At 35.0% G+C, this 14,254-nt stretch overlaps 1 protein-coding gene across 1 annotated transcript; it reads left to right on the forward strand.

The window, feature by feature from the left end:
• Nucleotides 1–334: 334 nt before the first annotated feature.
• Nucleotides 335–13,240, forward strand: CENPQ (centromere protein Q). The gene is made up of 8 exons (XM_006860537.1): nucleotides 335–433; nucleotides 1,327–1,375; nucleotides 3,598–3,718; nucleotides 4,492–4,560; nucleotides 7,199–7,328; nucleotides 11,691–11,810; nucleotides 11,947–12,024; nucleotides 13,109–13,240. The coding sequence occupies exons 1-8, from the start codon at nucleotides 335–337 to the stop codon at nucleotides 13,238–13,240; spliced, it is 798 nt and encodes a 265-aa protein (XP_006860599.1).
• The last annotated feature ends 1,014 nt before the right edge of the window (nucleotides 13,241–14,254 follow it).

Raw genomic sequence — 14,254 nt, forward strand, 5'->3', positions numbered from 1 at the left:
AGCTCCTAGCCAACATACAGGATAGAGTAAATGACTCCATAGAGTTTCCTGGACTGTAAATCTTTGTGGACAGACTGCTACATGTTTCTCCCATGCAGCAGCTGGTGGGTTCAAACTGACAACTTTTGGGTTAGCAACCGACTACTTAACTACTGTGCCACTGTGGCTTCCTTTTAAAACAATATTATCCGTAATGTTTCATTATTTTCTTTTTTAAAGTGAGTTTAGAATAAGATAGTCTTTTAAATATTATGCAAAGCCTGAACATTTTTTTCTGTCTTTTTAATCTCTACAGATTTTCAAAGTACTGTATGATTGTTCTATTTACAGCAGGATGCCTGACCAAACAAATGCCTCTAAGAAAAAGTCTCAACAACTGAAAAGAAACCGAAAAAGAAAAATTTATGAGGAAGACGAGTTGTCAGAGAACGAGGTAATAAAAATATCATATTCTCCATTCAGAACTTATTGATCAGAAATAATCTGTTATAAATACAGGAAAATACGTAGAGTCCTGGTATGGTTCTATGGGATAATGCATTGAACTGCAGGGTTGGTTTAAACCATAAGGTTGGCAGATCAAACTCACCAGCCACTATGAGTCAGACTGACTCAAAGCCTCTTGACAATAACAAAAACAATAAGTAGAAAGGTCAGAAAGCTTAGAAAATAAAAGATATTTTATTTGTACAAAAAAATTATAGTAATTCCTATCATTCTATTATAGTAACACAATGTGAAAAGTTCTCAGATAATTATCATTGCTTGCTTCATTTATTTAAAAATAAGAATTGACTGTAGAATTCTTTGAAAGGAGTGGACCATGGGACATTGCTAAGATATTAAATGGGAAAACTAAATATGAAGTGTATAAATTCTTAGAGTATTCTAAGACACAAGAATCTTATCAGTTTGTGGAGTAGATTTTTATTAACAAAGAGAAAGAAAACTTTGGGAGGAATTAGTTTCTTACTATCATAATTTTGCCCCTCTTATAAATGGATTGGAATCAGAACACTTTCTTTGTTTCACACTGCTTTTTAGGCAATGCTTATATTTTATAGATAAAGCATGTAAACTACTTTACAGGCAAAGTAAATCACTTGATTAAAATCATTCTTTGATGCTGTGTAGACTTCTATTATACGTTATCATTCTTGTCCAAACAGCGTTAAAGGATTCTTTGCTGTGATAACCACACACCTTTCTTTTATAGAAGTATATCCTTTCCTATCTTACTGAAGGGATATGACTTTTCTTACACATATGACAAATCTATTGGAAAAGCATTCTTTTTATTTGATGTTTAATTCTGTTTTCCTCTAGGTTAGAAATATAGTAAGAAAACAACAACCAGAGCATCTTTCCTCTGAAGGTATTAATTTTCTGTATCTTTTAACCTGTGATCTTTCTGAAGCTATCTATAAATCATGAAAATAGTCTTAACATCTTGTTTATGGGTTCTGCAAAAGATAATAAACAGCCATAGTCACCTTTTTGCAAGAGTGAATAGTAATGGTTACTCAGTTATTTTGGTGAGCACATTGTTCTCACCACATTTGACAAAACACCCTGGAGGCTTGTATGCCACTAAGTTTATAGGAACCAGGGAAAATGAAAGAACTCTGTAGTCTAGATTATTAATTGATTTATGGTAACAAGGCACATCTGCTGATTAAGATAAATATACTTTATGTTATGCCACCAATGTGCAGATTAGCTTGGAGCCACTATCTAAATTGGTTTAGAGTTAATTAGTTTAAAATAGTTATGTTTATGTATGCATCATTTCTTCAAGGAAGGATTCCTTCTCTCTTCCCACCCAAGACCAGGTTAATATACTTTATAGTTTGGTGGTTTTATACTTTTATGCCCTGGTTTTATACTTTATAGTGTGTTGGTAGTAGTGGTTATGTGCTGTGGAGTCAATTCTGACTCATAGTGACATTGTATAGGGTTTCCAAGGCTATAAATCATTACAGGAGCAGCAAGCATCCTATTTCCCATGCGAAGTGGCTGGTAGAGTCAAACTGCTGACCTTGGGGTTATCTGCCCGACTTGTAACCACTATGCTGCCATGGCTCCTCTCTAGTGTACACTACCTTATTTTTTTGGTAATACTTTGCATACCTATAATTATAATTTGTTTAATCTCTCTTCTGCCCCAAACTAATTATCACTTGAAACTTACTGAATATATCTTGTTTACCTCAGTATCCCTTATAAGCAGAATAGTACCAGCTGTTTAATTGTTGTTGTTGTTAAGTGCTGTTGAGTCAGTTCCAACCTATAGTGGCTCTTTACAGGATTTCCGAGGAGTGACTGGTGAGTTTGAACCACTGACTTGTGGTTCAAACTGACTTTGCAGTCCAGTGCTTAGTAGACGCTAAAAATCTATTTGTGAATTAATCAATTGTTATATAACTTTTTTTTTTTTTTTAATGTTTTATTGTGAATTATATGGTAGTTTACATGGGAGAACTTTAGTTTTACATTCATTCCATCGTATATCATCTCACTGCCATGGTTCCAGTCCCCTCCATGCATCATCAACCACCCAAAGGGTATATCCCAGGAACCCGCCCCCTACACTTCCCCCTCCTCCCCTCAGTTTTCGGCCCACAGTCCCTTTCCTTCTCTGAGTCCAAAATCCCCAGTCACTTCATCACTCCACGTCATCATCTCTCATATAACTTTTTATAGAAATCTTTTTTTAATGTTTTCAATGAAACGTTTGAAGAATTAACATCATTTCTGAGAACCAAAACTTTTATGTTGATTTCTAATAGTTGTAGCCTGGTTTTTTACTTAAAATTATTTGTTTGGGGTTTCTATATGTACAATCAGTGAAAAAAATATTTTTGTTAAGTGCTGTCGAGTTAGTTCTGACTCATAGCAACCCTATATAGGGTTTCTGAGGAGCAGCTAGTGGGTTTGAACCATCGACCAATAAACAGTGTTGTTGTTGTTGTTAGGTACTGTTGAGTTGGTACCAATTCCTAACAACCCCTGTGCACAACAGAAAGAAACACTGCCCCGTCCTGAGCTAACCTTACAATTGTTGCCATGCTTGAGCCTATTGATGCTGCCACTTTGCCAATCCATCTCGCTGGGGGTCTTCCTGTTTTTCTCTGACCCTCCACCTTACCAAACATGATATCCCTCTCCAGTGACTAGTCCCTCCTGACAGTATGTCCTAAATAAGAGAGACGTTTGGCCATCCTGGCCTCCAAGGAGCACTCTGGCCAAATTAATGCCTAGTGTGTCATGGCTGTGCAAAAGCAAGAATATTAAAATGAAGTTTGAACAGCTTGTGCTGTGGGATAAAGTACTGGACCAAAGGGTCAGTTTGAATCACAATGTCGGTGGTTCAAACTCACCAGCTGCTATTTGGGAAACCCTATACAGGGTCACTATGAGTGGGAACTGACTCTACAGCATATAACCGCCACCGCCACCACCGCCACATATAACAGCAATGTTTTGGTTCTCAATATACCCTAAGCTTCTTTACATAAATTTATACTTAAATCACTTGTTAAATAAAAACATGCAAACTTGTGTACTGATCATAGTCTTTTCTGTCACCAGTGAGAGGGAAAACAAAAGATACTAATCTAAAACAGATCAGGATAGCGCCCAACAAGAGAAAAACCTGGAAACCCCTTTCAAAGACAAATAGAGAACAGCTGCAAACTATGATGGAGTCAATAATAATGTAAGTATAAACTTTTTCCACTTCACTCTTTGGTTTCTGTTTATATGTTCCATATAGATATTGTCATTCTAAATGCTAGTTAGTAGCTGGTATAAGTTGATAGAATGTTTTACTATTTCCGGAGAATATATATGTCTTTTGATGACATTGTTGTTGTTATGTACCATGGAGTCGGTTCCGACTCATAGCAACCCTGTACAGGGTGTCCGAGGCTGTAAATCTTTACGGGAGCAGAAAGCCTCATCTTTCTCTTGCAGAACAGCTGGTAATTTCCAACTGCTGACCCTGAGATTCACAGCCCGATTGGTAACCACTATGCTACCAGAGCTCCTTTGTGATGACATGCTTTCAGGAAAAGTGCCTTCATTAATTTTTAAAACATTTGCCCATCAGTGAAATAAGAATTAAATCAAGACCTGAGATTCTGCCATCTATAAAGTTTCAGCTTGCCCTGTCAGTAAGCGTGCTTTAGGAAGACACCGAGTTTAAATTGGTATTTTATATGGCAATTTCTATGCTGTAAGGAATGCAAAGAAAGTAAGACAGAATTCTGCTAAAGGAGGTGAAATCCATCCAAAGGATCAAGCACATAAATGAATTAACTATGATACGACATAGTACAAGTCTTTATTTAAATTATATTAATATAATAGGAAACATCGTTGATTCTGCCTGATTATTGAAGAGGGGAGCACTTGAGAGAAATCTGAGAGAAACATACACAGATCATATTTTTGTTTCAAACTAATATTTTTCCTACCTTTCTTTTCTAGAACAATTTTGAGTCACACTATGGAAGAAAATGAAAAAATTCAGTACCATCTTAACTTCCTGAAAAAAAGGTAATAACAGATAAAATTTCATTATGGATCAAGCATAATTTTAAAAAAATGTAACCGTTTTAAGTTGCCCAAACAGACATTTGTGGAGTATAAAAGCTTTTTGTTACTATTTTTAAGAAACTGAGCACTTTGTGCGTATGCATTCTACCATTTACTGCTGCTGCCTGTTTCTGGAAATAAGTTAATAACCCTCAGAATTTGTAAGAAAAAAATCTGAAATTTCCAAATACTTATTTCCAGAATTCTCTCTTCTATATCAAGACTTGAAAAATGATTTTGTCAACTTCATCTTGTTTCTTCAGTGTGGTTTTTGAAGAACTTGAAGTTAACCATTGTTGTCTTTGTGTGGTGTTAATGGTTCTGTGGTTTCCCTTGCCTTCATACTTTGTTAACGTTATTTGCACAAGCAGCACATATCATTTTCCAAGAGATTATTATTGTTCTTCATCTTGTGGGAAATCACAAAGTAGCTTTTCAAGTGTTCTTTGAAGTCCCACTATGGCCTTTGATTTTCAGGGTTTAATTTTCTCAGGTACCTCACACAGCTTGTTTATTTTCATTAAAAGAATGTTCTGTATATCAGGGTCAGGCTATATTTGTAGGGTTGTTTTTAGGGACCATGGTGTGGCGCTGTAGGATAAGCACTAGCTGCTAACCTCAAGGTTGGCGATTCAAGCCACTCCTAAGAAACTCCATGCAGGGTCTCCATGTGTTGGAACTGACTCACAGGCTCTTAACAACAATAGCATCAGGATCTCCCAAATGGATTTTTAGCATAGGATAGCCTATGTATTAATCTCATCTCTGCTTCTCTCTGTGTACTGACTTCATTCATTTAGACTAATTGTCATCACTAGATTTGAACTGTAGTCTTAGCTTTGTATTTACATATTATCAACTCTTGGGAAGAAAGAGAAAAGATAATTCTTACTGCTTCAGTTAAAAAAATTCTAGAGGATGGACTCTGATTGTCTCAGCTTAGCGGAAGTGCCTGTATTTGTACTGATAAAACTGTAAAGTGGATCCTATGCATACCCCTGTGATCACACAGATAGGCTGGTAGAGTTGCATGGCAGATAAAACTATTAGCCATGTTATTTCTCAAGGAATATACTTTGAGAAAGTCTTGTCTTACAGAAACATTGTTCTAAGTGCTGATTAGGTATTGTTGTTACAGTATGAGTCCTGGCGTGGTGCTGTAGTATAAGCACTCGACCTTGTATAAATAAGGTCGGTTTGAACAGCAGTGTGTGTGCTTCAAACGCACCAGTTGCTCTTTGAAACCCTGTACAGAGTCACTAAGAGTTGGAACTGACTTGAAGGTGCTTAACAACATTCAGTTGCATATACATTTTGAGTTTAAAAAGATTATAAGATTCTTGGAAATCTAGGCATATAGAGCATTTGTAGTAGTAGGTGTTTAACAGAATCAACTTAACAAAATATTTAGCAGAAACGGTTTATAAGCAGAATCTTTATTTAAAAAAAAAAAAAGATTCATTCAGACCACAGGCTTTATTGTCTGTTTAAATACCAATAACCTAATCATAGTCTTGACAATTAAAGTACATTTAATAGCTTCATGAAAATTGTGATTTATGGGGTTTATGCTACCTATTTTATTTAATTATAAAGATTAAGATATTGAACAGGATCTCAGAAAGATGTCTTAAATTCTACAGCTATTAGTGCTTGAAAATCTTACGTAGAACTTTTTAGCACTCAAAGATGCCGGTATTCTGTAGAAAGAACCAAATTTAGTTTCTCTCCTTCAATTTCTTCCTCACAGAACCTGAAGAATCAAAGCTGTGAATTTTATTTTGCTCTCTGTTAAATTGAGGTAGAAATGCGTCTGTTATTACTGATGATCTAATCAACTCATATTTGAAGGAGGATTTTTACATTTTAATTTGAATAGTGTTTTAGAACAAAGCACTTCAATTTAATTTTAGGGTTTATTTGCCTTAAAACCCTATAGGACTCAATTTTCTATGAAATGACTATGTTATAGTAGTTGATGTAGAAGTTACCTTTTATTGGTTATACTCTCTAAAACAAATGAGATTTAGTGTTCAGAGTAATAGAAAGGAAACCTGAGATTTCTAAACTAGTTTTCCATCTTTTACCCAGTAATTCACAATAAAGGATAGACTTAGGTGGTGTAATACGTTCAACGGTTAGAAGACACAAATTTGATTTTTAGAAAAGGTTTAATTAAGTTAGGAACCCTGGTGGTGCATTGACAAATGCAGCTGTTCTGCTGACCTAAAAGGTCAGTAAAACCCTCACCTGCTCTGAGGAAGAAAGATGTGGCAGTCTGCTTCCGTAAACATTTACAGCCTAGGAAACCCTCTGGGTCACTTCCACTCTAGGGTCACCTTGGTTTGATAATAGTAGGTTTTTGTTTTCCAATAGTCAAGTGTGTACAAGAGAAAATTTTCTTATAATGGAGTAGTCTAAATGTCCGATGAGTTGAGATAAATCTTAATAAATTCAAAGGTTAAATGATGAGTTGTCAACCTTTTTCTGAGATTTTCTGCCAGAAATTACCACTATTAGAAAAATGTTAACAACATTGTTTCCAAACCAAGTATTCTTAGGATTGCTACTCAATTCATGTTTTTAATCTATCCTTAAGATTGCTGCAATTGTGTGAAACCCTGAAAGTCCCTCCCAGAAATTTGAAAAATATAACTGATGTGTCAAGTCTACTGAAAATGGAAAAAGAACAGCACAGAGCTAATGAAGAAGGACTGGCGTTATTGCAAGTAAGTTTAGATAGAGTTCATACTAAGAATGCTAGGGGAGAAAGGAAAAGATCAATATTTCTGATATTCTTCCAGTAACAAACACTAGATCTTGGACCAGATATTTGTACTATATCATTGATTAAGTAGCAGTCTTCTTCGTGTTTTTAGGTTTTTTTCACTAGACATCATGTATCTTAACTGAATTAATTCAGTATTTTTGATTATCAAATTATGGGAACTTATTGGTACATGGAGTCCTAGTGTGGCATTGTGGGTTAATGCACCAGACTGCAAAGCCATTTGAACTGCAAGGTCAGCAGTTCAAGCTCACCAGCTGCTCTTTGGAAACCCTATACAGGGTCACTATGGGTCGGAATCGACTGGACAGCACTTTACAACAACAGTAATTACTACATATTATCAAATTTGAAAACGTAAGTTTTTTTAACCTGCCTGTGATACTATACTGGCTAGCGAGTACAGTCATCATTTTTGTTGTTAGTATGAGGGAGATTCAAAAAAGTTCATAAAACAGTTCTGTTGTCTTTAAATTCCATTTTCCCATGAACTTTTTGAATCCCCTTTGTATTATAGCTAACATATTGAGAATTTGCTATGTCCCTGGCATAATTCTAAGCACTGACAGTTATACTTCCTAATCTTTATAACGTCTTATAATTATGTACTATAGTTTTCTCATTTTACAGATTTAAGAGACATGTTGTTATTCCTAGCTTTGTAACATTAGGCAAACTGCTTAGTTGTGGATCAGACGCAGTCACACTTCAGTAAATGATTTATAGTCATCATACTATATCTGTTGAAGATAATGATAACTAATACTAGGAGTTGTGACTAACTTCAAGCTTTTAATTAATTAAATGGTGCTGGTGGTTGTTAAAGTGCCGTCGAGTTGTTCCAACCCATAGCGACCCTGTATTGAGTTTTTGAGGAGCAGCTGGTGAGCTTGAACCTCCGACCTTGCAGTTCAAACGGCTTTGCAGTCTAGCGCATTGATCCACAGCACCGTGGTAGTAGTTTTTTGCTGACAAGTCAGTTTCAACTCAATAGTGACTCTGCATATAGGGTTTCTAAGGCTGTAAATCTTTATAGAAGCTGAAAAGCCTTATCTTTCTACTGAAGAGCAATTCGTGGATTTCAACTGCTGACCTTGATGTTAGCAGCCCAATACATAACCATTATGCCAGAATGGTTGCACAACTCAAAGAATGCAATCAATGCCACTGAATTATACATGCAGAAATTGTTGAGTTGGTGTATGTTCTGTTGTGTGTATTCTTGAAAACAAAAACAAACTGCATATATAAAAGAAAAGTTCCCTTTAAATTAGTATGTATGTAAACTGAAAAGCAATCTATGGAGTACAAAAAAAAAAATGACCTTGAATAATTTGGCCTTACTCCTTCATTCTTAGGAGATAACTCTAAGTCCCTGGAATGTTCTGAGTAAGTAAAGTGCCTTTGTTAGTTAGACCTCTGAGGACACCTGATGCCTTGTCCTGATGGGTTCCGGCTGGCTGGACCAGAAGGACCACAGTCATTACCAACTCGAAGACACCAACAAATCTCATCGTAAAGCTAGCACCATTTGATTTCAAAATAAGAGTTTAAAAAAAGGGGGAGATGAATGAAAGAAAAGGATCAAAGTAACATTCCTACAGATGACAAACAAATACCAAAAACATGCTTAGAGAGTAGGTGAATGTTAATCTAGTTGATCATCTGAAAAGACAATAAATTCAGAATAAGGAGGGGAAAAAAAAGCAGATGAATGATAGAACATATATTTTTTTTCAATCATACATCAGTATTATAAATACTAAAAAATGAAATTACAGATTCCAGAAAAGAAAAATTATTTCAGATATGTAGACTGAATTAGAAGGAAAACTAATACCAATAAACAACAGGTAATGCTTAACAATAAATGAGAACAAATTAAGTATCAAAAAAAAAAAAAATAAATAAGGCTTAATTTAAAGAAGTTGAGGAAAATGATAAGGTAAAGAAGATACGGGTGTTAGGAATACCCAAATCAGATGGCATGAAGCAAAGTTTTAAAATTGTAGTAACGATATTTTAGCCCTTATTTTGTTAGCTTTTTAAATTATTATTATTTTCATGCTGTTTTTCATTCCATTCAATGGAGGATTGGGATGGTGTTCCTCAGAAAGGTCTTGTCAAATCCTCACCTCAAAACTTAATGAATGTGACCTTGTATGGAAAAAAAAAATGTCTTTGCAGGCTTTTTGTTATGTTTTGTTTTTTGGCAATCATATTTAAATTCATTTGTAACTTTTCTACTCATACCTCTTAGACAAAACTAGCCCACAGATTGTTTGCTAATACCTCCAAGTAAATTTAAAATTTATCACTAGAAACCATTTCTTAATGAAGACTATTGTTCTGCCAACAACAATTTTGGGTTCAGTATTTACAGAATGATATATAGTCAGCAGTATTGCTAAGACATGATTCTTTCTAGGGCTAGATTAAAAAGCTGTACATTTCTTATATTTATGTAGTTTTTGTTTTTAAGAATTTACACAGTAGAACAAACAACAACTCAGTAATTTCTGCATGTACAGTTCAGCGACACTGATTGCATTCTTTGAGTTGTGCAGCCATTCTCTCCCTCTTTGTCAGAGTCCCTTCCCCATTAACAAACTCACTGCCACTAACTTTCTTATCCAATCTCTCTAGTTGCTATTGTCAAATATTAAAAGAAAACAAAGCTCAAGGCAGATATTCTTTATTAGTTAAGCTGTAGTTTGATTTTAAGAAGGCTTCAGGAGATATTTTTGTTTAAAGATTGAAGATCGTCTTAGAACAATAGTTTCAGGGGTTCATCCCACTTTAGTTACTTCAGAAATTTTGGATTCCATGAGGTTTAAAAATTCTGTTTTGCATTTCCCCCATCTGATCAGGATTCCGTTACAGAATCTTTGATTAAATCTTCAGTGGACTACAAAGTCAGTGTGGACTGAAAAGTTGGCTGTTCTAGCTCACCAGCTGCTTCTTGGAAGGCCTATATATACAGAGTCACTATAGGTCGGAACTGACTGCATGACACTTAACAACAACAGTGGTAGCTGGGCATGGAAGGCAGTTGTTCATAGAGACAGTCATACCTTCCATTTCTTCTTCCCATTTCAGACTCTGCCTCTTCCTCTGTTGCTCAAAGCAAATCAAGAACAATTGTTATATTCTGAATGGCCACTTAATACCCTTTTGAAGCCTGAAGGCTAGTAATTAGCTCTATACTTGGCCTACAGTCTTCATATCTCTGGTTACCCCATGTTAATGTCATTTCCTTATTTTCTGTGTGTCAGCCCCTAAGAATGATATATTTCTGAAATGGGAAAACTGTCGCTTCTATTATTGCTCCCTTAGTGTCAGACATTCCTTTTAATAAATAAAAATAGGAGGCACTCATATGCTTCTAAATAAATTTTTTAAATTTTAGTTAGAATTTCTCTACAACACATGGTTATGTACTGCTTAAGAAAGGCTACTTGCTGTATTTGCTGTTATTAGTCTTTGAGTCCCAACAGATTCATACTTGTATGTTCTAGGATTGCTGATACTCAGTTTTGTTAAGTTTGTGAGGAAATGTCCACGTATGGGGTATATCTCCTTGTTCCTGTGAAATTGAGTTTCCATTGGTTAATTGACTTTATAGAAAATCTTTTTTGTAATGAAAACAAAAATAAATTCACTGGTTTCTTTTAGAAGTGTTTTTATGTATAAATTGTTTAAAAATAAGCAAATACATTAGTAGTTATCTTAGGAATTGTTGTCGTTAAATGCCATCTAGTCAGCTCTAACTCATAGCAACTCTGTATAGGGTTTCCGAGGCTTTAGTTCTTTGCAGGAGCAGAAAGTCTCATCTTTCTCCTGTAGAGCAGCTGGTGGGCTCAAACTGCTGACTGTGTGCAGTGCTTATCTTATGGAACCACCACACTCCCAATCTCAGGGATTGTTGTTGTTAAGTGTTGTTAAGTTGTTATTGTTAAGTGTCGAGTTGGTTCTGATCCTGTATAGAGTTTCCGAGTCTTTAAATCTTTGTAGAAGCAGAAAGCCTCATCTTTCTACCGCAGAGCAGCTAGCATGCTTGAACTGCCAACCTTATGGTTTGCAGTCTAGTGCTTATCATATGAAGCCACTACACTCCAATCTTAAGGATTGTTGTTAAGTGCCATCAAGTTGGTTTGATTTGTGATCCTCTATAGGGTTTCCAAGGAGCAGCTGGTGGGCTTGAACTGCCAACCTTGTAGTTTGTGGTCCAGTGCTGAGCCAATAATGCCACCCCAAGACTGTTTAATTTAAAACACAGATTTTTTTTCTTTTTCTGTCTCAGGAAGAAGTAGATAAAATGGTAGAGACTACAGAGTCAGTAACCAGGAATATTCAGAGCCTACAGCACAAAATTCAAATTATCACAACTGAACTGGAAGAAGAAGAGGAGAAAGCAAAAGAGGTCATTCTTAGAAATTGTATTGCTACTATCTAGATGTAATTATTAATGCTCTACTTCTACTAAGACAACTTTGGGAATAATAAGGTATGAGAAATCAGCCTTTTAAAATAATTTGTGATTTCTTTTTCTACTTTAGATACTTCATATAGATCATCATGGGATACTTTGTCTTCCAGAACTTCCTCAGGAGAGTCTCAAAGCACCTATACTTCAGGTAAGAACACATTAACCATACTGACTATATCACCAGTTAAGGACTGCATACAGGAGGGGGCTTTAAATGTTCGTAAAAAAATTTCATTATCTTTTTACTTCATTTTTCCTTGAACTTTGTGAAGTTCCTTTTTATATGAAAACATACTTGAAGTAAACAATACGACAAATTACTTTTCTCATTTACCAATATAGTTGGAACATTTTTCTTAATAGTTCATGCAGATCTGTGTCATTCTTGTAGCTAACTATGTAACATTTCATTATATGTATATGGTTGGTTATGTGCCGTGGAGTTGGTTCCGACTTATAGCGACCCTGTACAGGGTTTCCGAGGCTATAAATCTTTATGGGAGCAGAAAGCTTCATCTTTCTCCTGCAGAACAGCCGGTAGTTTCGAACTGCTGCGATTCGCAGCCCGATTCGTAACCACTACGTTACCAGAGCTCCTTCATAATATAATTTGTAAATTAGTTATGTAAATAATTTTACTATTACAGAAAATACTGGGAGGTACACCCTTACACATTTGTATAGACATAACTGTAGGGTGGAGTCCTGGTGTGACGCTGTAGGACAAGCATTGGACTGCTAACTGTAAAGTCAATTCAAACCCTCCAACCATTCCTTTGGAAACCCTTTCAGGGTCACTGTGAATTGGGATCAACTCAACAGCACATAAGAACAGCAACTGTAGGATACATTTCTGGAAGTAAATTTGTTTATGATTATAATTGTGTATAATAACACTCTGTCTTACTTGTATTCAACTGTCCGTTGATAATGTTTATTTTAAAGGCCCTGCAATGGATCAGATCATATAAATGTTTACAGTGATGAAAAGTCTTCATGTTTTCTCAGAAAGTAAATTTAGATGTTTCTCTCTATACTTCACCAGTTGTTAGAGCAGGCACAATGAACACATGGAAAATAGAGGAAAATAGATTTGAAAGAAGACTGGCCATGAGCTAAAGATTGTTGAAATTGAAGAGTACAGGAGATTTATTATATTCTCTTTAAATCATATATGCTTAACATTTCCCATAATAAAAAGTTAAAAAGAAATTAAACTATTTTCCCCACAGGAAGAAATTTTGGCACTAGTTCCAAATAAGAATGCTCTTCTAAAGGACTTGGAAACTCTTCATAAATCAACCCAGATGAAGAACATGTTAACCTTTATCGAAGAAACCTATAACAAACTAGATGCCTCTTGAAGTTTGTATATGAGATTTTTGTTTTATATTAATTTAGTATTTATGAGTATGTAAAACTGTTAACTGTACAGTGATTTTACAGACGTTGAGACTTTTATGGACGCTATTCTTCCCTAATAATTAAGTGCACTTTAAAATCAAACTATACTACGCAGATCTATCTACTACGCAGAGCATGTAGTGTCGTCCTACAAAATGTTTTAATAGCTGCCAAGTAAGTCTAAGATATCACATTTGTTTTATCCCCAGTTGCAAGAGCAGCTACAATTCAGTAGGTTTTAATGTCTGAGTAAACCTCATTTGTCAATGCAGATAAAATCTGATTCTGTGAATGATGTATGTAAAATGTTTGTGTATAGTGATGGGTTCATAGGAACATAAGTTTTGTTATGATTATTATTTAGCTGATAGCTTGCATTTTGTGTTTGGTTATCTGGATGTTAAGAAATCCCCAAATACCTTTATTCTCTTTAGTAACTCCCTAGTCTTTTTGGGTAATAATTAAAAGTGTATTACCAGATCTCTATAACAGCTTTCTTTGGTTGGATAACTGAATAGATGTTGAGTATTTATTTTTACTAGCATCAAAGCATAATTTTTTTTAGAAAATCATAAAAGGAAACCTTAAACACATTTATGATTTAACTCCTTAAAATGAAATAATGTTTCTTCTTAACTATATGTGAATAAGTTACTGCTTAAATGCATAAAACTGATTTCTAGCCAAGTATATACTATATTGTGTAGTATACTGGGTTTTTTTTTTTTTTTTTATCTATTTGTAAAATGAAATAATTACAATTTACTTTTATGTCTAGCCTAGAATATTTAGGCAGTTAATTTAGAACATGCCACATTCCTGTTAATATTCTCCAAGAACATACCCATAGTTAAAGTGGATTTAGTGATCATTGTAATGAAGAAGGTCACACAGTAAGAGGGTCAAAAGCCAATATCATCTTCAGAAATAATGATAAAGGACTTTGGAGACAGAGAATGTCTTCAGTAAGGATA

Source organism: Chrysochloris asiatica, unplaced genomic scaffold (assembly GCF_000296735.1).
Source record: "Chrysochloris asiatica unplaced genomic scaffold, ChrAsi1.0 scaffold00038, whole genome shotgun sequence".
Taxonomy (NCBI): Eukaryota; Metazoa; Chordata; class Mammalia; order Afrosoricida; family Chrysochloridae; genus Chrysochloris; species Chrysochloris asiatica.

Coding starts and splice junctions, on each gene's coding strand:
- CENPQ (XM_006860537.1), top strand. CDS start 335: ATGCCTGACCAAACAAATGCCTCTAAGAAAAAGTCTCAACAACTGAAA. Junction 434..1,326: donor ACGAGTTGTCAGAGAACGAG/GTAATAAAAATA, acceptor GTTTTCCTCTAG/GTTAGAAATATAGTAAGAAA. Junction 3,719..4,491: donor ATGATGGAGTCAATAATAAT/GTAAGTATAAAC, acceptor TTTCTTTTCTAG/AACAATTTTGAGTCACACTA.